Source organism: Chanos chanos, chromosome 3 (genome assembly GCF_902362185.1).
Source record: "Chanos chanos chromosome 3, fChaCha1.1, whole genome shotgun sequence".
Classification (NCBI taxonomy): domain Eukaryota; kingdom Metazoa; phylum Chordata; class Actinopteri; order Gonorynchiformes; family Chanidae; genus Chanos; species Chanos chanos.
In genome coordinates, this window is record NC_044497.1 from 46,305,158 (window position 1) to 46,330,624 (window position 25,467).

Here is a 25,467-nt window from a genome sequence, read left to right on the forward strand (position 1 = left end):
TTTCTCTGTACTTTTGACAGTGCATACGAAAGTTTACACGGCAATATGAAGTTATTGAGAGTTTCTGGTTTGTTCAGTCCGAACAGACCACCCATTAAGAAATAGTTCGCTGTTATAAATGCACATCTGAAAATAAAGTTATTACTATGCTAGCATCTCGGTATTGCAGTTTATATGACTTTCTGATTGAAGTATCTTTTTTTTTTTTTTTGGAAACTAGTAAGCTTTAAAAACATACTTAATATTTTGAAACTTTGGAACTTTTTTGGAAATTTTTATTTATTTTTCTCAACCTCAAATTCAAAAGAGTATAAGACTGCATTTGCATTTTATTTATGTCAAAATTTCAGTGACTGAACATAACTAGGGGGTGATGAATTAGTTTATTTTCTTAAAACAAAGATGAATGCTGCATCGTCCAACATATTCTTATTAAAAAATAACAATGAAACACAGGTTATCAAAGGCATAATACTCTTTTATTTACAAATTGCAAATTGTCCAGTATGTAACAGTTTAAAACATATCAACAATTTTCATGAGATAAATATGTACACTTTAATTTCATTGATTACCAATGGCAGTCAGAGACTGATAATAGATTTACAAAGCAAATACTGTCATTGTATTCTGTCAAGGCAACTTCCAGCATCACATAACTTTAAAATACACATGAATGATTTTGTTCCACATAAAATAAGGTACTCATCTCTCATGTCTACGTTCAATCTCATATTTTTCATTGATCTATAAAAAAAAAAAAGTACTGTTTTCTTTGTCTTTTTTTTTTTTTTTACCAAAATAAGGAGAACATATAAAATCAATGGTTTCTCTGGGTTTCTGAGAAGTAGCAGCCAAAAGGAGAGGACTCAACCTGGGGAGATATGGAGAATCCTGTGACACTGTTTGTGTAGTGTGAGTGTTGTGCATTTTTCCACAACATAAGGCAATTCAGGACACTTGATAAGATGACGGTAGTTCCTCTGTCAGAAAAGGTTGTGAGTGCTGTGAGGACTGAGGTGGGAAGAACATGTCTCTGTCTCAGGCTCTCTCTATAAGAAGAGCATCAAAGCATCTGCAGGAGTCCATGTTACTATCCAGAGATGTTTTCCTCTGCTTGGAGACATCTGAGCACATATAAGATCACTTGATAGCAGAAAATGTATTGTTCCTGTGGGAAGACACAAAATTCATGAGAAGGTATTAGCATGGATTCTCCCTCTCTGTCTGTGCTGTGTACACACATACACACATACACACACACACCACACACACCATTTTCCAATGATGAATTAATAATCTGAAAATCACCTCTGTCTGGACCATTCCTTGCCTCTGGAGCCTCATGTTCCGAACAACGTCAGAGATGTCGAACTATTAAGAAAAAAATCGATCAGAAAAAAATTAAGAAAAAAATAGATCATTAGTTAAAGCCACACAAAGGACAAATAAAAACAACTATTCAATGTTTGTTGATGTGGCCCGACAAATAATAAATAAATAATCTTCACATGATAACTGAACTCACATCTGCATCCTTGCTGATGAGACCAAGGACCACGTCTATGCAGATGAGGGTTCCAGATCGACCAATCCCTGCACTGCAGTGAGTGATGATGGGCCCTGTTTGGTGGATGTGCCTCATGTAGGAGATGAATGTGAGAAGCTGCTCAGGCTGGGTGGGTGTTCCATGGTCTGGCCAACCAGTGTAGTTTAAGTGAGTGACCCTCTGAATCTCATTGGTCTGCGGGACAGAGAGTGTGGGATTGAAAACTTTATATGGTGGATGACACCTGAGCGACTTGCATCTGTCTAAATGCTTTTGTATTCAGTAGTTGTTAACATTTGGCAAGGCAGTAATTTCACATTGGTTTATAAATAATACCATTTTAAACCCATAATTATATTAAATTATTGTCAAATTAATTCAAAGTACATTTATGGGACACATGTAATTATTCCTTTGATTTTAGCATGGAAAGTAAATGAATTCATCTCAGTTCATCACAAGGACATTTAGACAGACTAATGGGAATCCTCATGTAGACACTGTTAAACACACAAGGTAAATGTTACCTGGATGTCTTTGACTTCGATCAGTCGGATGACAAAGTTGTCCAGATGCTGGTCTTTGACAAGAGTAATCTGAAGTCTTTCATCCACCATTTCTGCCGTCCTGGGTGTGTCGGGCCAGTAACGCTGACATTTGACCTTTCCTCCTTCCACTTCCTGAGTCATCATGGCGATGACATTGGACTTTTGCTCCCACACCATCTGCCAGAAGTCGCCGAGGGTTGTGGGTAAGGGGCCTTGGCAAGCGATGTACATGAAGACCTCGTCTTTCACTGTCATCTTAATGAAGTTGGCATTGATGTAGCCTCCATCTTTTCCCAGTGTGACTCGGGTGGTGTCAACTATAAATTAAGATGAATAATAGTAATAACAACAATAACAATCACAATGAGGAACTAGAGTTGCAGCGGTGCTTTGAAGCAGAACCATAGAGGACTTTACAGAGGGGAAATTACACTGCTGAGAATGAAGAGTCATCCTTACTCACAGGGGACTATGTTTTTGTATCTGTTCTTCTTTTTGTTTTCCTTGGACTGTCCAATCAAACAGTCATCCAGAGGCTGCAAATTCTGTAGATTCTTTTCAGTGAGAAAAAACACAAATATGAGCTTAATGTGAATGAGGCGGATGAACAAAAATATTCTTGTGATACTGGTAAACTTATTCTGCCAAAATTATTTGGCTTGACAACAGGCTACTGTTCAAAACACTGAGCTGCAACGACTCTTAACATGTGTGTCAATACTGTGAACAAGCTTTATAACTCCATGATGTGAAACAGCTCATCTCAACCACCTCATTTTTTTCAAAGGGCCAGAAATGAACGCTAAGGGCAAAGATGTAAGGGTCAGCGGTCAATAAGAGCAATACATGCTCTCAACAGGAGATAAAGGAAAACTGGAACATTAACAAAACTTTTTAAAAAAAACCCAAAAAACAAGTTATTTGTAAATTATACAAAGCAGCAGAAATTGTGTACCTCAAACTCCTGCAGAGGCACCTTCTGTTCCAGCAGACCCCTCAGCATGCGTACCACAGTGTTCAGTTTAGCCCCTGTGTACTGACCATCAGGGACCACCTTCACCAGGGGCAATGACGTCAACTCCTCCTCTGTAATAATGGGCCCATCTAAGAGAGAGCGAGAAAGAGAGAGCAAGAGAGAGAGAGACAGCGAGAGAGATCCGTTTGGGCTTGCCAAATGCATACTACATGAATTAACTTGACTAAACATGGGAAGGTGTGATACAAGGGCAAATACAGAACTACACTGAAATGAACTAACATGATTTCACTTTTATAAAAGCTAATAGCCAGCTGCTCTGGACTGTAAGATCTGTAAGTACAAGTGTGAAAAGCTGGAGAGAAGTGCTGGGTTAGCAGTGACTGACCTTCAGTAAACTTAGAGCTGATATTGTCTATGGGAAGTTCATCACTGCCCCAGGTAATTTCATCCTCCTCCTGCAGCCCTGATGAAGTCTGTAGGAAACTGGGAGGAGAAGAAGAGAAAGGTTACACAACTTGACCTGAAAATGCTCTTTTTTGTTGGTTTGTCCTAAATTTAATGTGTTAGGAGCTAAAATGACTCTTGCCCAAAACCTGCTTGAGACTGAAGATCTCAGTGATCTTCCAAGAGTCAAATGTTATTATTCTTTAAATGAAAGCCTGGGGTTACATAATGACCATCTGGGTTTTATTTTGTAGCTTGTGAGGGGAAGCATATTTCCCCTCTCTCTCCTCATTTTCTCACCTCTTGTTCTGTGGAGGATCAACATAATCTTCTTTCCACTCTGCCTTTCTGGAGGTCTGCAAACACATCACGTGCGCATTCAGATGAGGACCACATGTACATTCATATTTATTTTTAAAAGCGACAGAACAGTTATTTTTATATACATATTTGAGGAGTAAAATGGCACAGAAGCTGACTATAAGGATGCTGTTACACACACGCATTTATTTTTTCATTTTATTAGTAAAAAATGAAAAAATCCTGAAATTCTGATGTACCTCAGGAGAGTCCTCAGGGAGGGAGGAGCCATCGCAGTCTGTGTCCTCTGATAGGTCAGTGTTCCTGTCAGTCTTCTTCTCTCGCTCCAATGAACCCATATCATAGTCTATCACACAACCAACATAGGGATCAAAAAGTGCTTTATGGAAAGAAAACCTTTCATCAGTTTGTCAAGGAAATATTTCGATACTTTTCAAGGTGACTGCTTACATAAAAGTTCTGATGCTTTTTGCATTTATGAGCTACTTAATCAATGACCATGCTGTACCTATAGGTGGCAGGGCAGGTGGACTGGTGGATTTCTGGCCATCGGGCGGACTGGAAAGTTTAGTTTTTACTCCACTGTCCTCACTCACGTCTGAAATCACACAGCAGAGTGACAGCAAATTATAACATAGTTTAGCACCACTGATAGGAGTAAGTCTTAATTCTAATTTACGATCTCTAAGAATTACAACTCAGTATGTGCCAATAACACAAGTGTAATATGCTCCGAGAACGTTTTCTTTTTTTTGTTTAACTTCCTCAAATTTTGTTCATAAATGTCACAGTTCAGTCACTTTGGACTAACAGATATCAACTGGCAAAGAAGGAAAACCTTCGTACTTGTCCAAATTAACAGCAAATTTGCAGACATCACAAACTTCTGTTTTACACTCATGGAGCTACAGGATTAACCCAACTGACTCAGGCATAATAAAGTGGTGTTTGAAGCTGCTGGCTGCACCTGTATTTCCATTATGAGTCTTATTGTTGTTGAGGGGGAGGTACCCCAGGTATGTGTCAGGGGTCTGGTCAGGTGGGCGGGACACGATGAGGTGAACAAGCCCTCTAGTCTTACGAATGGTCGTGACAGCTTTAGCGTGGGACACTCCTGTCATCAAATCATCATTAACCTGGAAACACACACACAGACACACAAAAGGCACAGACATCTGTAAGAGTGCAGTATCACATCTCTTCTTATATAATGTGTCCTCTTCAAAGGCCAGCAACACTAATGGTATTAACATCCTCACTGTACCAGCTGTCATGTGCTCTCTGTTGTAGTTCCTGGCGTAACACGCACACAACACTAACAATTCCATCAGCATATGTAATGCTCTTAAGTAAGGGTTGTCATTTTGTGTTAATGGTAGATTGGGTTTCTGACAGCCGGGTAATCAGTATTCACGAGGTTTTTTTTGACTCACTTTGAGGAGGCGGTCTCCCACTTGTAAGGTCCCTGCAGTGTGGGCTGTGCCTCCAGGGGTGATTGACTTGACAAAGATACCCCTCTCTCCACCAATCACAGAAAAGCCAAGCCCACCAGACTCTGGCTTCTCCAATTCCACGTGAATGAGTTGCTCCTAAACAAAAATACAGACAGGAGAGAAATGGAACATCACTGGGACAAAATTCATTGTGTCATGAAATCAGAGCCAGATTAAAGTTCATTTTAGATGAATCCTTGTACCATCAGTTGATAATTTACATATTCATTATTACCATACACAAAACAAACAGAACATGGTCAGCAATCGATTTCTAGTAAGTCGTGAATGAAAGTTTAACATATCTTGTACGTATTTCCAAATGTAATGCTCTACAGTGTACATTATTTAGAACCCATTATGGTGTTTAAAAATGACAGCAAAAGAGTGTTTGTAAAGCACGTGAGAATGAGATGACCTGTTTACCTCAGAAGGACACATGCTTGAGATGACCTCTAAATCACTGCGATCATTGAAGTGGAGATAACCTTTCACAAAATGACGAGAAAGAGTTAATATTTAAGTGTAAAAAAACAATCAATATAAAAAGGAAGCAAAAAACATCACTGATACAACGTTATACATTTTTTGCCGTGCTAACTGATGTCATGTACCCTAGTAGACAAAGGAGTAGCTATAAGCTTTGTAAGATTACTGGTGATTTGCTCATTGCTAAAAATCCAAAACTCACCATTCATACTAGAGGATAAGTTGATTTTGGGACTGACGTTGTTGTTTAAGATGGAGATCTTCTCCTGTCCTGGACTTACAGGCACTCCATCCCTACAGAGCAAAAGAACATTTACGCTGACTTCCTATGGTACTACATACATATAACTGTCACACAGTCATGACTTCCTCTGATACTGCAGACTAAAACCTAACTTTTCAACAGGCTTTCCATAAACAAATACAGCATGACACACCTCTCGAAATTCAGTTACTGCTGCATCTAACAAAGAGTTGCTCTGCATGCGTGTGTGTGCGTGTGCGTGTGAATCTTTGTTTGTTCATGTGTTCTTGTGTATAGCATGCTTCTGGGCAGGAGCTTCTGTATGAATAGTCTCACATATGTCGGGCTGTTAATGGGAGTGTGTCTGCACCCACCTGGTAGCCTTCAGCGTCAGGTCTTTGAGAGAAAGTTCCAGTAGTCTGCGACTCTCGCTGAGAGTGAGGTCTTGTGTTGGTGCTCCGTTGATGTAGTGGATCAGGTCCAAGTGTTTCAGACTGCCCTCCATAGAAGCCACCGAGCCTGGCACAATGTCCTTCACATACAGCACTCCCAGCTCACTGTCTCTGCCTCCACCCAGTATCAGACCTGCAGAGTCCAAGAGTACACACCCTCAAAGGAGGAAGTCTTCTCAGTGACAGTCTCAAAATTGTCTCCCTTTACTTTCACCTTGTTAAACTGCTGCGCTCATCCAGAGAAAGCAATGTGTGTAAGAGTGAGGCGTATATTTGCACCAACACACGGACAAGCCTGTACACAAACACACGATCACACTCACACACATGCAGAATATGTGTCCTGTCTTTCTCTGTAACAGACCATAGTAAGTTCTGATAACTGCCTTAATCCCTTCAAATATGGGAGTTCACCTTCACAATGATAATCTTCCCTGTTAATTCTGAGAATTTCTCTTAGTGGGAAGGGAAGTGACGCTTAATCTCTCTCCCTTTCTCTCACACAGACACACACAGACTCAGACACACAGACACACCCCATGTCTTCTCTTTCTCTGACACCTGATACCCTTGCATATCCTGGTAACTGGCTTAGGCCTGTACTCATTCCATCTGAAAACCAGGTGTGTTCTGTTTACACTGATTCTAATCTCCCTGGTTGTGAAAACGAATGCCCCCCCCCCCCCCCCCAAAAAAAGACATCTTGACCTAAGGGAGGAACAAAACCTGAACAAAACCTCAAACCATGGATAAATACACAATTGTACTGAAGGAAAAACAGTTCCAGTACCTAAATTGTTGTCATGGCACTTAAAACTGATGTCAGGCAGTAGGTGAGCTTCTATTGGTGGTTTGGGAGGTTCTAGAACACGCCCAACAACGAGGTCTACCACTCTTGGTGCAGCACGGACTAGGTTTACTACTTCAGTGTGTCCCATATGGGAGACATCTGTATTATTCACCTGGATGAGGAAAAGACAGAGGAGAGTAAGAAAAGTATGAATCGAAGGGGCAAAATGTATTAGAAAAAAAGTACATTACATAATGTATAGAAATTTTGGTCGTTCTTTACCATGATCATCCGATCTCCAGGGCGGAGCCTGCCGTCCCCTTTAGCGGGATCTTGAATGATATCATGGATGTAACAGCTCTGGTCATTTCCTTTAGTCAGTGTGAATCCCAGACTTCCTTTCTCAGACTTTACCAGGGATACACGCAACTCTGCCTCCTACCAAGAAAAAGGGGTAACAGAAAAAAAAAAAATGATATGCCCACAATTAAGGATGAGTGTAAGTCTTGTGAGACTGAGTTAAGACGACAGACTGTGATTAGTGCTGATAGAGATTAACTATAAGTGAATGGGGTACGCTCACTGAAACTGACTGATATTGACAATTAATTCCCCAAAATTTCTCCACGTACAGGCACAAACTCGTCCATGTCCTGGTTGTGGTCAGGGATGGAGGGGTTCATGGGTGCAGGTAAAGGTGGAGGCAATGGATCAGGGCTTGGATTCAGTGTGCTGCTCTCATCTGGCCTGTCAGATGTGTCTCTCTCTGTTGGACCACTGAGGGGAGAAGAGGCAGATGAAACAGAGATGGTTATGACCTATGTATGTTACAATATCATGCTGCAGTAATTCACACTTCCATTACTGTGTGATGGTGTTTATTATCACCTGGTGCTCTTATATATTACACCATCAAAGGACCATGTGACTGCAGTAAACACTAAAGAAAGACTGTAACTCTTAAAATCTGCTTATGGGGTTGAGAGTGTAAAAACTGCATTACACTGTTGATGTAAGTCTTTCTTGAAAAGAACAGCAATAATAGAATAAATATTTCATGCTACTTTCCACGCACTGTAGCAAAAACAATGACTCAGTGAATGTCGTTACGTGAATCTGCTGAGTCATGAAGTGAGGTGCATTAGTAAATACCACGCGGTTCATGTTAGTAAATATACCTCAGTGAGAAACAACATGTTCTGACTAATTCTATCAGTGACTAAGCCATCAAATCAACAACACGCAGTTCTCTGGCAACACTGCTGACGGTTTAGCAAACAGACTCACAGGACAAAGGAGGAATGAAACGTTCCATTGTAAGCAACATTGTCTTTTTTGTCTTTCTGAAAATCCTTGTGACAAAAAAAGTGCGACAAAAATTGCTTTCACCATCAATTCACCATTTTCCAGCAACTGCCATTCTAAATGAAGACTGAACGTAAATATAACTGTGTTACTGGATGACAAGTACTTCTGAATCCTGCCACTATTTATCACAAAGCTCTGTTCTATTGTCTTGTCTTCTTTATTGAGACTCGCTTTGTTAACTTTAACACAGACTATTTAGAAAAGTCCACATTTCCTACGGCTTGGCGACCTACACTTAGGCCCTTACCCTCTGTTGACGGACTGGTTGGGAGAGTAGTAGGCTGACCGAACGGTATCATCCAGCTCACAGGGGGTCTCATACTGGCTGAGTCTGCCCAGAGTGAGGCTGTTGCTGGGGGTTTGGTAAGTACTCCTGTCCCATGCTTGCTCAAGAGCCGGGCTGAAGGCCTCCTCCACCTCTTCATCCTCAGTGGTGTCGCTGTAGCTGTCCCGTCGCCCTGGCGACTTCTTCAGCAGTCTCTCCAGAGCCTCCTCCACAGGGCCCACGGCCCGTTGGGTCTCTGCTGGGGACTGAGCCCCCTTTTTGGGCATGTTGGAGTCTGATGGGACGTTGGCTTCTTTACGAGGAGAAGACATGGGACTCTGCAAGGAGTAAATCCACTGATCAAGGTCAGGCACTCAGCGCGATGCTCTCCCTACCTTCGACAGTTATGCATGTATAAATGTATAATCACACTGTTCTTCTTGACTCTGTAGCTCAGTTTTTACTTTCTTCCACTGTTCTTGCACTTGTGTCTGGTCAATCACTGAACTCAGCTATGGTACTTACACCACTGACAGTTCCTGAGTAGCTCCATGCTTGGATTGTATTTTGCCTAACTTTGTGTAAAAGTGTCTGCTAAACGAATAAATGTTCACATTAAAATAGAAATGTGAATAGAAACACTGAGAAGAGGCAAAAGGTCATTCTGTCTTACCAGAGCCGAGGAGTCCATGTCAGGCAAGGCCCCAAGGCTGGGTCTACAGAGAAGAAGTGTGACTTCCTGACCAGTGCCTCGCAGAGCAGAGATAACCTCCTAAGAAAAATAAACAAACTATGATGAACTAATGAGTGAAAGACAAGTTCCGTGAGACAGACACGTGGTAGTGTTATTGAAGCATCAGCATGTAACATCTAAAAACAGTACTGAAACCTAGTTCTGTGAAAGGCTTGTGTTGTTTGTTTCAACAGCTTTGGGAAAAGCTAATTTAAGCTTTTGTGATTTAGTGACAGTGAAAGCATTTCTCTTCCCTGAGAATGATTTATGTGAATTTATACCAGTTAAGAACACGCACATGCTGCGACAGCCCCTTGAGAGGGGTTTGATTGACACGGAGGATGACATCACCCACTTCAATCCGGCCACTTTCGGCAGCTGGTTGCCCGGGAAACAGCTTCTTAACCCTGACCATGCTGGATCCGGCAGGCTCACCCGGAACATTCTCCTCTCGGCTAAAACTGAAGCCGAGGCCAGAGGAGTTCTTCAGCAGGCCCACCTCAAACACATTATCTGCACGGGAGAGAACAGCAGCAAAACAGGACACCTCAGTCAGAGACGTGTGGAGAAAGAAATAACTAATCCGTTTACACAGAAACAAAAGACTGATACTCTAATCACCGTGTGTCATCAATAACGCCTTTTGGAACAGTTTCCAAGAATTCTGCATTTAAACGCATCAAGTTTGAAAGGTCTAATCTCACACAGACAGGCAGTGTTTTTTTTTTTTTTTTAGGTGCACTTTGCTGCTTCACACGCTCACCCTCGGTGACAAAGCTGTAGTCTGGCTGAGGTTTACTGGCGTGGCTGGGCTCACTCTGGACCGGTTTCTCCTGTCTGAGCTCTGACGTGCCCTGTGGGGTCAGTGGAGCATGGACACTGTCCAGAGGGAGCTGACCCCGCTCCAGTAAGAGGTGCACCACCTGAATATAAGACAGAGAGATCCCTTTTAAGGCCAGTGCATCAGTGTGTGATATTTGCCCCTGTGTCAGAATGCATTATACATGACTATTCATCAGGCTAGACAAGGATAACTCACCTGCCCTGTGTCCCTGAGAACCTCCACTGCCTGTTTGTGAGTGGCTCCCTCCAGGCTCTTCCCATTCACTGCCACCACACGGTCCCCTGCATTACACAGCACAATTACAACATCATACACATGCTTCTTAAGGGACCATTAAGAGTAACATTCAAATCATTTAGACCTGCTTCTTACTTCTGGTACATAGTTCTCAGAACAGTTAAAACTAGTAAAATTATTGTAATAAAGTAACAACAAATGGCGGCTCTGATCAGGCTAATAAAGATTTTTTAAATTGTCCTTCCAGGTGAGAGTCAACCTGAAACTTCACTTATGCAACTTTAAGACTATCCTCTCATTACCTTGTTTTCATGTGTCACAAAATCAGTTGAACAAACGTTACTATATCACAAACCCCATGTTTGGAGAAGACTGATTTACTTAAAAATTATTCATAAACACCTGCCCATTTTGCTGTTTAATGATGAGCAACGGAAGTTTTCTCACCTTTCTTGATGCGGCCATCCAGGTCTGCTGCTCCCTTAGGGATGATTGATTTTACATATATCCCACCATGCTTCACTGTTGTGTTTGAGCCACCCTGTCACAGACAGACAACACTGTTACCATGGTCACTCACACTCTATGAAAACATGTGGAAGCCTGTGGGAATATATCTTACTGATTCATCATCACATCATATGAATTACCGTTCTTCTATTTGTGGGGGGGTTTATAATCATTTTATGGTGCTACAATCAGATGAATGCCCATTAAGTCATTTACTTGGTGGTTCTTAATCTGTTACAGATTATGGAAAGGGAGTGTGTCCTCACAGACCAAAGGTCACCCTCACAGATGAGATGATTTAGGAAGGCCCACAAACACGTGCAATAGGTGTGCGTTTCAGATTTTAAAGCTTGATTTTGAGAATCACGATTACACTGAAGTAAGTTTTCTCTCAGTGCACAGATAGTAGTGATTGTGAAACTTTGTAAGATAATTTGGAGATCCAATACAGACCGACACATTTGAAATCACTCAGATTCACAAAAGGAAAAAAAAAAAAAAAAAAAAAAAAATCACACTGGTAACACTCCAGCAAACTGAGGTAGCACGCAAAGGCAAATCTATGCAGGCATTAGTGCAATCATGAACACTCACAAACTGATAAATGACTGGATGTATTCCCTGGATGTGGACTACGCTCTTCCACTATATTGTGATGTACCTACTGTGTTTGGTTTACCGTTAGCGTTGAGTCAATTCAAAATGCCTGTAAGAATCTGCATGCAAAGAGGCAAATCTACTTTCCCAAAATGAAGCCAAGCGGATAGCTTCCAAAAGCAGTGCGGCTAAGGGCAAAAAGAGCAAAAAAAAACACACACAAAGTAATGAGTAAAGGAGAAAAAAGGAGAAAAAGAGAGAGTGAAAACCTTTCCGAACAGTACCGTGACACTTAGGCCCAGGCTGCTGTCTATTTTGGACAGCTCAATGTCAAATAGATCTCCAGGTCGGAGACTACTGACCCCTGGGGCACTAGCACTTAAAACTCCCATGTTGCTGCTGGGAGAGAACTCCTGTGAACAGAGAAGAGTCGGTTAAGTGCATTGCCATTCTCAGGCTTGCACATGCAAAAAGGTCAGGAGGTCAGGGCTCATAGGTCAAGCTGAGCAGGCATTCAGTGATTAAAAAGGCGTCATGCACGACTGTATTGCATTCATGTTCAAAAATGCAATTGGGAGTTAAAGATAAAAAACGACGCATTAATTTGAGAAGACACAGCAAGCAAGCTGGACAAGCTAGAGAGGGCGCATGCATTTCACATGCTCTTTCAACTTAAGTAAATTACTAGAGGCCAAAGGTAAACTGTTATTCTGGAATTTGTGGAAGTCATAAAAAAGAAAAGAGAAAATATAAGCGGCCTATTATACTTAGAGCAGTCACTACACTAACAATTAGCTTTAATTAAATGTACATTTTGTGTGTCTTTTGTGTGGAAAAATACAAACACACAAATTTGATGAGGAAGATATGGCATTTTTAACTGCTGACAATATAAGGGAAAGGCAGAATGCTTTTGAGCATGAATCTCAGTTCACTCCAAAGCGGTCATCAAGAAATCTTCAGAAACCCATTAAAACTCATCATCTGACAGTACCTTTTTTGACTTATGTTTCTCCTGACTACTTGAATATGTTTCCTCATCCATGTCAGAATCTCCTCGATCAGAATATTCTGGCTCTTTGGCCATCTCTGCGATTTTAGCTTTTCTGGTTTTGGGAGGTAGAGCGGGTGGTGTAAGTTCAGTAGGGCCGCTGACAGTTGTGGTAGAGACATCAGTGGAAAGGTTCCGATGGAAGCCATTGAGCTGAGATTGTGATTGGCTGGCACTCTCTGTTCTAGAATCTTGGGAGCTGAGACTCTCCTGGCGTTTGGTTGCAGGAGCCGTTTGGGAGGGGTTTGTCACCGCTGAATTTAGAGGGGGGTTGAGGGTGCTAATGTGCTCCTCAGAGGAAGACTCCAGAGCTATTTCCTGTCTCTTTGTGGGCGTGGGAATAGGCGCCTTGGTTTTGTAGTTAGGAAAACCCGAAGGAGAACCTAAGAGACAAAAAGACTTACTGGATTTTCAACCAAGATTTTGTTAAAAAAGCATCCAGCAATAGTCAAACAAAATAAACTACACACCATGTTTCTGCTCTTGCCATCATGAGACCATGTTTATAAAACATTTTACAATTTCAAAGTGATAATTTAATAGGAATGTCTGACAGGTCACCCAGCACTGGGTGACAAACTCTTATTCCTCCAGAACACAAAGGACATCACTAGGTCTCACTGCCCTCCTCACCTTCAAACAGTCTCTCTTTGGGTTGAGAAACCACCAGTGTGACATCATCAGGAGCATTCTGAAGGATTTCGACAGCAGCATCATGAGGAAGACCATCCAGATTCACGTCATTCACTGAGATCAAACGATCACCTGGAGGAGACGGACAGCAAACACACCACATTAAAAATCATAAGGAACGTTCTGGAAAGGTCAATATTCTAACAGCATGTACATGAAGTGAAACATGCAGCCACTTGACAATATTGCTATAGTCCACTAGGAGGCGCCTAAGCTGTAGCAATATCATAACACTGAAAGGGACAGATATATTCTTACCTGGTTTAAGGCACCCATTAATATCAGCAGGACCTCCTGGCGTGATGGAGCTGATCAGAGTCCCTAGACCCATCCTGCCAGAGTTCTCTCCTCCAACAATCTGAAAACCTGGACAAGTTCAAAAACCAGCATCAGTATTACTATCTAGTCATGTGAATGGGAAAAGCTCACAGACTGCAGACAAAGCGGTCATAAAGATGTCGCATTGTCCAGCAGGCGAATATAAACTACTCTTCATCTGAATTCATTTCCAAAAGATGTTCAGTTCATGAGACGATTGACAATTACGGTGACCGAAAAGTCATTTTAAAGTAAATCATGTTCATTCCGCTCATTCCCTGAATTGACTGAACCAGAGCCAAAACAGTATTGATTCTGACAGGAAGTAAATATCATGTCATCATTGACATTCTGTTCTCTCACCTCACTCAAATACCTAACATCACTAAAACCAATTTCACCTCAAAAGCCCCCCCACCACATTAAACTTGTAAATAAATGTTAAACATTCTTCTCCTGGCAGGTTCATTAATCAAATGATTAAGGGTGGTGAGAGCTGGCATGTCTCTGCAGTTTATCCAACTGTTTTTTGTTCCTGTCTAAGTTTTTTCAAAGTCTGCAGCTGCTCAGGTCCTGATAACCCAGCAGCTAATCTAGGAGCATGAGTTTATCAGTGTGCCTGTGTCAATAGACCCAGCACTCACAGTATCTGTGGCTTTCCCCTCACAGTAGAGAGACACATAACCAATGCAGAAGGCCAAACTCACCCAGTCCATACTTCACATCCTTTTTCAGATTGACAGTTGTAATCTCTCTCTCTGGAGAAGGCAAGGCATTCAGCTTCTTCTTCAGAGAATCTGTGTTAAAACACCATTGAGGAGGATGCAGTTTATAGAGACGTGTTTGTATAGGCAGAGATGGATGTGTTTACAAACCGAGAAAGGCTATGTAACTGAGTCGTATAGTGTACATTAGCCTAAGAAGAGCTGGATCCTAAGGATGCATTTAAGTAGGTGTTAAAATATTAAATGTGTTTTTTGAGGACATTCATTAAACATGAGGTGGAGCTGATAATACAGAGTATAAAAATATACATTACTGACTTCAGTAAATGTGGTTAGTGAGGACCTTAATTACACACATAAGAACTTGTGCTGATAATGCACGAAAAAGTCAAACATTAATAAATAAAGCCAAAGAGGATTTCATAAATAAGACCTGTGACTGCACTGAATGAGAAGTTTTTCATGTTTGAGAGGATTTCAGGACTGGACTCACTGAGGGTCACATATACACAGAAAGGCACTGGATACTTCCATTAGAGAGACAAATAGCACATTAACATGATGTCAGCTGGTAATGGAACGAATTATCTTAGGCTCATCACTATGATTGATGTGACTTGCTCCCTACACCAACTAGAGTCTGCACAGTGGTCTCCATAATATGTTTAGGTAGAACAAATCAGATCTCTGTCAGATAAATTGTTTAGGCCTCAGAGGAGTTATATATCAGTGTCACACCATTCTAACAGGACCCACAAATGGCTTTTTGCTTGTCCTTTACTATGGCGCAATTCCCCAACCCCTAATGCATCTAGTCAGAGAACACTCTAGTGTCCATAGCTGTCTATTAATCAGTAATTTCACATGGAATGTACATCGATTGTGAATTTGTTTGGTTCTGTTTTTCAGTTGTTTTTTTTTGTGCTTTTTTTCCAAATAAGCTTCAAAATTTTGGAACTACTTGCCTACATCACTATGTAGTGACTGGTATAACTAAATGAGCAGGTAGATGGAAGAGGAAGTCTGATGGACTCTAAGAGCATGTGTTAGTAAAGGGACAGAAAAAGAGAAGCACAGGATTTGAGGCAGAGGTGGAGAAAGACAAAGAGAGGGTAGAAGCACATTATCCACTCCAAAAAACACGAGAGGACGCAGCGTGCTGTGTTTGATTTGGATTAGAGAGATTTTTTCCACAGCATGTGTATTCACAGAGTAACATAAAACGAAGTCTCCTGTCTCTTTTCTCTGATGAGGTGGTTCCTCTGAATGGACTATTGTGGCTGGACATGACATATGTTGGAAGCTATGTCTTACCAAAAGTTCCTTGGATTAACGTGGGTGTTTACTTTCCGAAGAGAATGTTTTTTTTTTTTCTTTTTTACACAGCATGTGATCTTTGAGGCTTCTCTTTCCTGTTTAAAATGGATTCTTGACATCTAACATATGACTCCATCTGCATTGTAAAACCAACTCACTTTTGTCAACATTTACCATCTTTTACTTGTAATCATAAGAACTGTGACTAAGCTAGCAGATGTGGTATGGGCAATTTATCAACACCTAAAACGCTTCACTGTGAACTTGATTTGGATTACATTTGCACAGCTCTAGCATAAGCATTTTAATGGTAAGATCTTGCAAAACACCAGACAGCCTTGCTTATAGAGCAGGCGGCTGACATGAGGTGTATAACCTCAGTGAAAATATAAAAATACATGCAGAAGCAGTTGCAGTGGCATGCTGACATTATATGGGAAAATACAGATACAGTGAAAAATGAAGCATTAAAGTCACATACCATTAACAGAGAGGGTGGCAGGAGTGGAGGGCACACCAGAGCTGTGCATGCTCACCCCTAAGGACAGGGAAACAAGGGTGTAATTTGTGGTGTCAACAAGAGACATCATTATAAAAAAAACACGGTAGATTTTGAAACTTTGATTTCATATTATTTCAAGCAGAAAAAAATGTTATTAACAGAAAGAATGTGAATGAGACAAACAAAGTCCTCTGACATGAAGTAGCTGGGCGTACTAATGTGACGTGACTAATCCCCCCCCCCCCCCCCAAATTAAGCTTTGCTTCAAATCTTATCCAGTTGTGTGAACATAAATTTGCACATGGGAACGCTAGCAGGAGAACAGGGCTCACAAATTTTGCTTTTGAAGCGATCTATAAATTTCCACGACTATTTTCCCTGTGGAATAAGACGTTGAAGAGGTTTTAGCTTGAGGGTCTCTGAATGTGACAGAGGATGATCTGATAAAACGGAGGAGGATGATAAGATCATCTACAGTGAGTGAGCGAGCAGAAAAAAGGGAGAGAGAAAGAGATGAAGACAGACTACGTCTGACAGCCTGTGGTGTGCACAGACAGCTAGACTGAAAGAGAGAGGTAATGAGGAGATAGCATGAGAAGGAAAAGGGGGGGGGGACAGAGAGAGTGGGTGAGAGAGAGAGAGAGCACACACAGAGAGCTTACTCAAACCAAAATGTAATGTCAAAACAGGAAACTCAAATAATTAAGACCCAAAAAAGGAGTGTGAGTGTGTTTTTGTGTGTGTGTGTGTGTGTGTGTGTGTGTGTGTGTGTGTGTGTGCGTGTGTGTGAATGAAGGGGTGCGTGAGTAAAAGAATGAGGAATCATAACTGCACTTCTGTTATGCCTTAACACACCATGAAATGCCATAAAGCTAGAAAAAAAAAACCACTACCCACGAAACAACTTTTGTCTGACTAACAGACAGGCAACACTGGAGGATCATGGGCCCAGAGACAGACAGGAGGAATAATTTCTCCTCAGGAGTAATGGTGCTGACCTACGACGTAGGCATGGGCTGTGTCCTCACAGGACGATGAGTCAGACTCCTTCTTCAAGCTTTTGGGACTCCAGCTGGGACTGCCGTGGGCCATGGAGCCAAAGACTCTGCTGAAGAAGAGAGAGAGAGAGAGAGAGGGGAAAAGAGCAGAGGCAATTACTACCATCACTAGAGCAGAACAAATGCAGAGCAAGTCTTTTTTTTTTTCCCGTTTTGTTTCCACAAGTCCTTTTTCTTTTTCAGACAAGAACAATGCCCCGTGCAAAAAGTGGCGAATGAGAAAGGATGGACCAAAAATAGACCTAAAACTTCTAAAACCGTCAAAATAGCCAGTACAAATAGCCAAAACCCGGTTTACTTTACATCATCTAAATCCGTAAAGGCCAAACCTATTCAGCTATAATGTGGAAGAGCTTTCTAAAAATCCAAAGGTCTCACATCTACAACAATGACACAATGTTTACAAGGAAAAAAAGAGACTCTCCAAGTGATCTTTATATAGAGACTAAAGCTCAGTGGAGCCTCAGCAGATTTGGCCTGTCCTTAGATGCGTATTTTCCAGGTATAACTAAAGCAGCTGGTGCACCGGTCTCATAAACTAGGGGAAAAAAAGCTCCTGCTGAAGTTAGGTGATGCTTTGAAAAGTGACGGCATCAATCTCTTGGCAAAAGCATGCTGAGGAAAGCACAGCGATGCTGCAAATAATGCATTACACTTCATTAACATAAGTAGTCAATAGGAAATTAGGATAAAGAGGTTGTGAATCTCTTCTATAAGTAGACTTTAGATAGATTAGATTAGTTTTGATGGTTAGATTAGACTTTAATACCCCATACGGATGAAGATGACAAAAAGGAAAGTGGAGCACTGTGGTCTAAAAAACGAGGAGGAATCCTCTCGTGCAGCGGGGCACTGACGGTTGTGGTAACTCACGTTTCCTGTGGTCTGTTAACGGCGATGGAGTCTGTGTCGGAGCTGGCACGCTGGTGTGACGCTAGCAGCTGGGAGGGGATGGCCCGGTGTTCGGGGGACTCGGGAACCTGGCCCAGGTTGTGGTGGGAGCGACTCTTTGACCGGGGGTTTGAGCTGGTGCTGAAGCCCGGGTAAGGCGCGTCGACAGGGGCCGGGAGTAGACCTGGGAGTCCCTGGTTTAGGGCCATCTCTGAGTGAGAGATCCTCTTCAGATGGTCAGCGTCTGAACGTGAGCCGGTAGAGCTTGGGGCCAAACTGACCGCGCTGATCGCTCTCCCCATTCCCTCTGTATCTGCAGCGTACTGTAGACTACTCAGAGGGGAATTCTCTGTATGGAGAAAGGGTGAGGTATTAAAATCATAACAGGGACTTATTCAAGCAATGTTTAGTTCAGGGTATGGGGCTGTCTACTGTTGGTTCTGAAGCACTGGTTTTTCATTATAAAAAGGCAAACCGTGTCACAAAGCAGTAGCTTATTTGCTGGGTATTAAGAACTAATTAAATCTGGTTAAATAAATATGTAATACATCCTCTTGTTATAACACAAAAAGTGGGATGCTATCTAACCATGAAACAGATTGCTTTAAGAGTGTTTCACACAGAACTCTGTGTCCCTAAATTAACTGGTAATACATGTTTGTATTAAGGAAATGTTACTTCAAAGAGAAAAATGCATAACCAAGTGAATCACTGGGCTAGGACTCCTATCCTAGGAGATGTTTTCACTTCAATGCTGTATAGGAGTACAATGAGAGATTGACAGTTGGGGAATTAAGTAGCTGAATAAATAAAACATTAAAACACGGTCTTTGCAGCTCTCTCGCTGTGTCACTCTCTCTCACCAAGGTCCTGCAGTTCTTGGTTATTCTGTCGAGCTCTCATGTGTAGATGAAACTTGTGCTGTGCGGAGCAGAGATGGAGCAGGTACTGACAAGTCTTCTGGCTGTCCGTTTGGAACTGGTGTTTGATCCCGTCGGACGTGTTCTGGAGGCAAATCTTTTTTTTCTGGGGCAAACAGAAAGGAATAGGAGAGTGGGGAATTGAGAAAGACATGCTCCTAAAATGCAAATGTCAAACGTAGCATCCAATGTCTGCTCGTTTCTATACAAACTTTACTGTCAAACCTGCTTTTTACATCATTCCCCTGTCTCTCAAATATTCTCCAAACATACATGAGCACACACACACACACACACACACACACACACACACACACACAAGCACGCACACCTGTCAGTCATATACAGCACACACCCACATGCACACCCATCTTACAGTGAAAGAGATCTTCTTAGTCTCTCTCCAGGGGAACCTCAAAACAGGGGTGCGGTTTCCGTTCAGCACCTCAAAAATGAGCACGCCCTTAGAGTAGACACCCAGCATAATGCCTGTCTGAGATCTCTTCTCGGGCAGGATTCGGTGAAAGTGCACCCCATACTCTGTCAGCCGCTGGCACACCTGCAAGGTAAGCCGCAAAGGAGAGGCAACAATCAAAACTGCCCAAACTGACAAGACTTTATACACCTAACAACACAGAACTGAGGCTGTTTTGAACATAACATTATCTGGTTTAACCAGTCATTTTAAGGGAATTTTTTTTTCCCTAATTGATTTATTCGGGGTACAAATCGGTTCAAGCGGTTCAGTGCAAACCACCCTGTGGGACTAACTTTTTGTAAACTGTCGACTGCCAGACTTTGGAGTTTATGCTCTGAACAAAGAGCGCAATGAAAATTGTCTTTTCAGAAAGAAACAGATTACTGCAATCTGTTTTTCTGTTTAATATCTCAAGCAAGTCTGCCAAACTGAAACTTCTGCTGCCCAGAAAAACAGTCCAAATCAAGCCACAGAACCCTAAAATGAAAACTGTGGAAAGAGACTTGTTTAATCACAAAAACATTATTCCCATCAGTTCATAACGGGGTAATATACTATAAGTGAGAGCAACACCATCATCAATGTTTTAAAGACTGGGCTCATTTTAGCTCTTTAAATTTTCAAGGGTGTATAGTGGTTTACTTTTCATTCCTCTTAATTTGAACACTTTTAACTTTTGTGAACTTCAAAACTTCTCACATTTAGGATGTTTTCACAGAATGAAAATCTGTAGCTAACGCTTGACAACTGGAAACATTTTAAAACTTTCAGAGTCATAACCACTGCCCTGGTAACAACACCCTCTTAGGACTTGAGTGAATTGAACATTCATAAGGTTCCGTTCCATGGTTTCCTTGACCACACTGCAGTCTTCTCCTTTACTTTGTTCGAGAAAAGACTGAGGTAGAAGCTCTGGAGTTGGACTTCACCTTCAGAAACTCATACTCAGCCTCCTCTTCATTGGCTCCGTAGTAAGTGCTATGCAGTTTGGGGAGCTCTTCTTTAATGGAAGACTGGTCTATCCTGTCGAGCACTGAAGCTGGAAGATAATGCTCCAGTCTGAAATATGTCTTTCCATGGAGCTGAGAGAAACATGTCAGAAGGAAAAACAAAACAAAACAATCTTAACTCAAGCCCACAGGATTAAAACACTTTGGATAAGCATCTATTTTGAGATTAAACGTGTAAAGAGACCGTGAAAAAAGCTGATACCTCAGGTTGGTAATCTCCAAACTCAGCTTGAAGTGCCAGAGATGCCAAAAGGATGGAGTTCTCAGCATCGCAGCGCATCCGCTCCTCCAGAATATCCTTCCGCAGCTGCAAGTAGTACTGATGTTTGGTCATGGTATGCCTGGGGAAAAAAAAAGTACACAGACGTTAACAACACAAATAATAATTCTACTCACGTATTCTCCTGAATATAGATGTATCTGTCATTTTTTATGTATTTATGAAAGACTTTACATGAACAAATAAAAAGACACGTCATACAAAACCAAGTTATTTTAAGTACTGAATTCAGTTTGAAATAGCACATAGGTGTCAAGTCTGAGTAACTGCCACTACTGCAGTCATGAAAAATGGCCTCATCACATGTTTCAGCATGTGAGAGTAAGCTGCACAAGCTGCTTTAAGATCAAAAGCTCCCCGATGACTCACTGGATGAAGTTAACATCATCGTGGAAGAACTTGATGCGCAGGAAGAGATTGAAGTTGCTGTCTGTTTTCTTCTTCTTTGGATCATCCTTCCATCCATCCGGTGCCACTTTAGAAAGCTTGGTATCAGAATCGATGAAGAAAAACTCATCATCTGGGTAAAAAAACACAAGCAAACAAGCAAATAAACAAACACATAAATAAGCATATGACATTGCTTTGCCTTGTCTTTATTTACTAATCAAGAGTTACTGAGTCAGCAAATGCAATGAACCATACGCAAACACAGAATGAGATGTTCATTAAAACCAAATCTGCTTAAAGTGACGTCTGCATCTAAACCAAACAGCATTTACAACTACACAGACGCCATCGTTACTCCATTTTTATCAGACGTGTCCCTAAACAGGACTCTCATGTACTCATTCATTAGAGAGCTCGAATAAAGCTCCATGGAGGTGCTAATGACTCAAACAACAGAGGTGGTGTTTCATTGGGGACGACTGGGAATGGTCCAAGAGTAAATTAAGAATTAAGCTCAGAGGGTCGCATTTATCACTGTTTATAAAATCTGGATAGCACACTGGGACAGTACAGCTTATGGCAAAAAATGTTTTGAGACAGAAATTTAAATTTAGCCCTGACCAAGTGTATTCAGTCTTTGTAAGTACAAGTGAGGAGAAGTTGGGGAAGCTTAGTTCACACATGAATAACGCCTTTGTAAATCCAATGCTTCTGATGATTGTTACATAAGTCAGCTCATATGCACTGTTCATGTGAGATCCTCTGGTAAAGAGCGTGAATGAGGGACTCTCACGTAATGACTCACCTTTCAGATAAGCCAGGCTAAAGAGATGGTGCTCCACCAGCCCCACGTGGGCCACCACCATATCCACCACATCCTTACACACAGCTTTCACATCACAGCACACCTCCAACTTCTGTCCGTTCAGCAGCACCACACCCACCTTCCTCTGCATGTCTTCCACTTTTCCACGCTTGTTCTGTAAACACACACACACACACACACGTGGACTCTACGTTCAAGTTATCCATTCACAGTTAATTATAAAGCATAGGATACGTACAACACGCTGGATATGTGTGTTAAAGGCACAGGAAAAACAGAGGTTTGAACAATAACTTCTAAGGTAGCTCTGATCAATTTTAGTTTGCCCGTTGTTATTCATTAACAGACGTGTCATGACACTGGGGCATGTGTTTCATTTGGAAATATCAGATGTGTGTGGGAAGCTCATATACAAAACGTTACCACAATTATGTACTCAGGGTAGCAAACGAAAAACCACTGAAATGATCTGACACTGCAAAAACCAAAAAAAGCACCGTGCGACTGGTCTATATCCAGACTAAAATCATGAGCGGGACTTTGCATAGCTCTTCATCATTTGTTTGGCGGTACAGCGGTGTGTGCGCTTCGTTTCATCGGAACGAATGAACAACTCTCACCATAATGGAGGGTGGGACGTCCAGCACCACACAAGGTTCACTGGCCATCTTCACAAATTCAGGACCAAAGAAATTCTACAGGGAGAGAGACAGAGGGGAATAAAAAAAAAAGCTTTGTTTCCAGAACTCTCTGCAAGACTCATATTGTCAAACTGCCTGAAACGATTACTATCAGTGGACAAACAGACTGCTGATTCAAACAAACGGAAGCACGTGATAGCCAAGGTACAACATAGGGACAAACCAAATCCACTCCTCAGGCAGTTAGAACACTACTGTGCTGTGAGAACTGTTTGATAAAATGACAAACACAGCATTTCTCCATGTTTCACAGCGGTTCTTTTCTCAGTCCCTCTGCATGAGATAGAGCAATCCTGCCGTACTACCTTGGGTTTCCGCTGCTGGATGCCCCCGTCCAGGGGGCTGCTCCTTAGAGGTTCTCTCAGGTCCATGATGGAGGTGTGGCGGTCTTCACTGGGGTAGAGGCTGGTTCGAGACAGCCGAGCCTGCAGCCTGAGCCTCTCTTCCTCCTTAGAACCGCTCTCAAAGAGCCTGCAGAAAGACAGAGTGTGTGCTGTGAAATGAAAGAGTGTGAGGATAATATGTACGGCGGATAGGGAGGGAGACAGAAAAGAGGGAGGGGGGGGAGAGAGAGAGAGAGAGAGAAAGAAGGCAACATGCAGAAAATGTAGGAGCGGCAGGACGGCCTGAATGAAAACGATAAAGCTATCATAAGGCTTGGCTTGTTTTTTTTACACTCAAGTCAGCAGAAATTTTCTGATAAAGATGGAGCTTTGAGGACCATGACAATCTATAATATCAAGCTGCAGTTCTCGGTAAATGTGACATAACAATAAAGAGGGACTCGATAAAACTTCACAAGTCCTGTATGTAGGATCGAATATGACAGGCTTGAAACCCTATTCCAAGAAGTTTCATTAATCCTTTGAAATACAGTCTAGACAGAAGACACAAGACTTAGCACTTCATTTGGTTTTATCATTTGGGTGCTAAGACATTGTTCTGGCATTGAGGATACCCTGGCACTGTTGATGAGCAGTGACCTCAGAATAAAAGCATGTGACCCAGTAGTAGGTCCAGCTGTTTGCTGAAGGCAGTCAGTGGTGCAGCCCCCTGCCCCGGGCCTATATAGTGAATCAATTACCAAACAATAGTGCTGTACTGATTAACCACCAATGCCAGGTAACTGTTTCCATGACAGCATCATTCCTAAGACTGCCAGAGAGGTTTTGCAGCCAGCAGAGGGAGCAGGACAGCAAGAAAAACTTGGCTGAGAAAACAGAGACAGAGAGAGAGAAGAGCAAAGGGAGGCAGAGAAAAGAAAGCGAAAAGGAGTGGTGACAGAGAAGAAAATGAGGAAAGTATGGGTGAGTGAGAAAGAGGAAACAGAATGAATGAGAGAGCTTGACATTTGGAAAATTTCAAGCCGTGATCAGGTTACAAAAAATGCTTTACCACGACAAGGCAGCGGAGTGTTTTTCACCATCACAAGTTGAGCAACATTTTTCCATACCTTGAGAGGCACGTCAACAGTTGTGATACGGACATTTAGTGAGTGGTGTGAGAAAATGTTAACCCTACGTAACCTTTAGGTGAACATTAACTGAGAGTTAACCTGGGCCGTGGTATAGTCATGTATGTGAGCAATAGCTTGTCATCCTGCAGGTCCTCTGACCTGCATGACTAGACTAATACATGAGAGAAGAGAAGAGAAGAGAAGAGAAGAGAAGAGAAGAGAAGAGAAGAGAAGAGAAGAGAAGAGAAAGGGTTACCTATGTCTCTGCCCGCTACCGAGGGACACAGCATCATGCTCCGACAGGCCCACCTGGGAACTATATCTTCTAATATCCTCTGTTTTTTTAGCTAAGAGAGATGGGGAAGAGAAAAAGAGACATTTGCGTTAAATATTTTTGCCTGGGAATTCCAATCACCACAATGTTTGTAGGCATTAGGAAGAGTTGGTCTCAAAAGCCAAGTGTTTATCTTCAGACTGTCAACTTTCTTCAAAATTGAATCATGTTGTGAACAGTAAGCATCAGGTGACGCCAGCTGTTCTGATCAAACATTTTTCTTAATAAGAGTTTGGACTAGTTATTTGCTTTCACATGAAATCCACATATTACCATCATTTTCCTTTCATGAGGTATATATTTAGCATTGGGAGGAACAAAATTAATTTGGTTTAATAAAACATTTCTTCTTGCTCCTCAAGTTTAAAGTATGCATTGGATTCTACAAAAATCAATGCCAAAAAACAACAAACAAACAAACAACAACTAAACCCCTAAATGTTTAATCAGGTGCTTTACCTATTCGGTAGTCTGGATCTGAGGATGTTACAGAAGGACTCTCACTGGATGAACTGTAGTCACTGTGGTACCTTCTGTGAGTGTGCAGAGGATCTGAAATTCAATAAGAGAGATGCAATATTTCAGACATAAAAGGAAATTAAATTACAACAAATCTGGACCCTGCTTGTGCTCTTCAAAAGATAGAAATCTTAA

At 41.8% G+C, this 25,467-nt stretch overlaps 1 protein-coding gene across 1 annotated transcript in view; it reads right to left on the bottom strand.

Annotated features, from left to right (window-relative positions):
- Positions 1–813: 813 nt before the first annotated feature.
- Positions 814–25,467, bottom strand: part of ptpn13 (protein tyrosine phosphatase non-receptor type 13) — a 46,489-nt gene continuing 21,835 nt past the window's right edge. The window contains exons 7-45 of the mRNA XM_030768149.1: positions 25,273–25,365; positions 24,736–24,826; positions 23,329–23,494; positions 22,943–23,017; positions 22,302–22,476; positions 21,476–21,626; positions 21,029–21,167; positions 20,746–20,898; positions 19,715–19,897; positions 19,282–19,444; positions 18,401–18,767; positions 17,468–17,574; positions 16,449–16,505; positions 14,633–14,722; positions 13,866–13,973; positions 13,548–13,679; positions 12,858–13,297; positions 12,148–12,276; positions 11,204–11,297; positions 10,715–10,800; positions 9,616–9,714; positions 8,925–9,280; positions 7,942–8,086; positions 7,592–7,747; positions 7,310–7,481; positions 6,442–6,652; positions 6,026–6,117; positions 5,761–5,822; positions 5,275–5,430; positions 4,809–4,977; positions 4,081–4,187; positions 3,821–3,876; positions 3,462–3,559; positions 3,053–3,201; positions 2,561–2,651; positions 2,077–2,414; positions 1,529–1,744; positions 1,312–1,374; positions 814–1,171 (exon numbers count right to left, since the gene is read on the bottom strand). Coding sequence (XP_030624009.1) covers positions 1,094–1,171; positions 1,312–1,374; positions 1,529–1,744; positions 2,077–2,414; positions 2,561–2,651; positions 3,053–3,201; positions 3,462–3,559; positions 3,821–3,876; positions 4,081–4,187; positions 4,809–4,977; positions 5,275–5,430; positions 5,761–5,822; positions 6,026–6,117; positions 6,442–6,652; positions 7,310–7,481; positions 7,592–7,747; positions 7,942–8,086; positions 8,925–9,280; positions 9,616–9,714; positions 10,715–10,800; positions 11,204–11,297; positions 12,148–12,276; positions 12,858–13,297; positions 13,548–13,679; positions 13,866–13,973; positions 14,633–14,722; positions 16,449–16,505; positions 17,468–17,574; positions 18,401–18,767; positions 19,282–19,444; positions 19,715–19,897; positions 20,746–20,898; positions 21,029–21,167; positions 21,476–21,626; positions 22,302–22,476; positions 22,943–23,017; positions 23,329–23,494; positions 24,736–24,826; positions 25,273–25,365 — 5,813 coding nt within the window. The 3' untranslated portion in view covers positions 814–1,093. The remainder of the gene's footprint in view (positions 1,172–1,311; positions 1,375–1,528; positions 1,745–2,076; positions 2,415–2,560; positions 2,652–3,052; positions 3,202–3,461; positions 3,560–3,820; positions 3,877–4,080; positions 4,188–4,808; positions 4,978–5,274; positions 5,431–5,760; positions 5,823–6,025; positions 6,118–6,441; positions 6,653–7,309; positions 7,482–7,591; positions 7,748–7,941; positions 8,087–8,924; positions 9,281–9,615; positions 9,715–10,714; positions 10,801–11,203; positions 11,298–12,147; positions 12,277–12,857; positions 13,298–13,547; positions 13,680–13,865; positions 13,974–14,632; positions 14,723–16,448; positions 16,506–17,467; positions 17,575–18,400; positions 18,768–19,281; positions 19,445–19,714; positions 19,898–20,745; positions 20,899–21,028; positions 21,168–21,475; positions 21,627–22,301; positions 22,477–22,942; positions 23,018–23,328; positions 23,495–24,735; positions 24,827–25,272; positions 25,366–25,467) is intronic.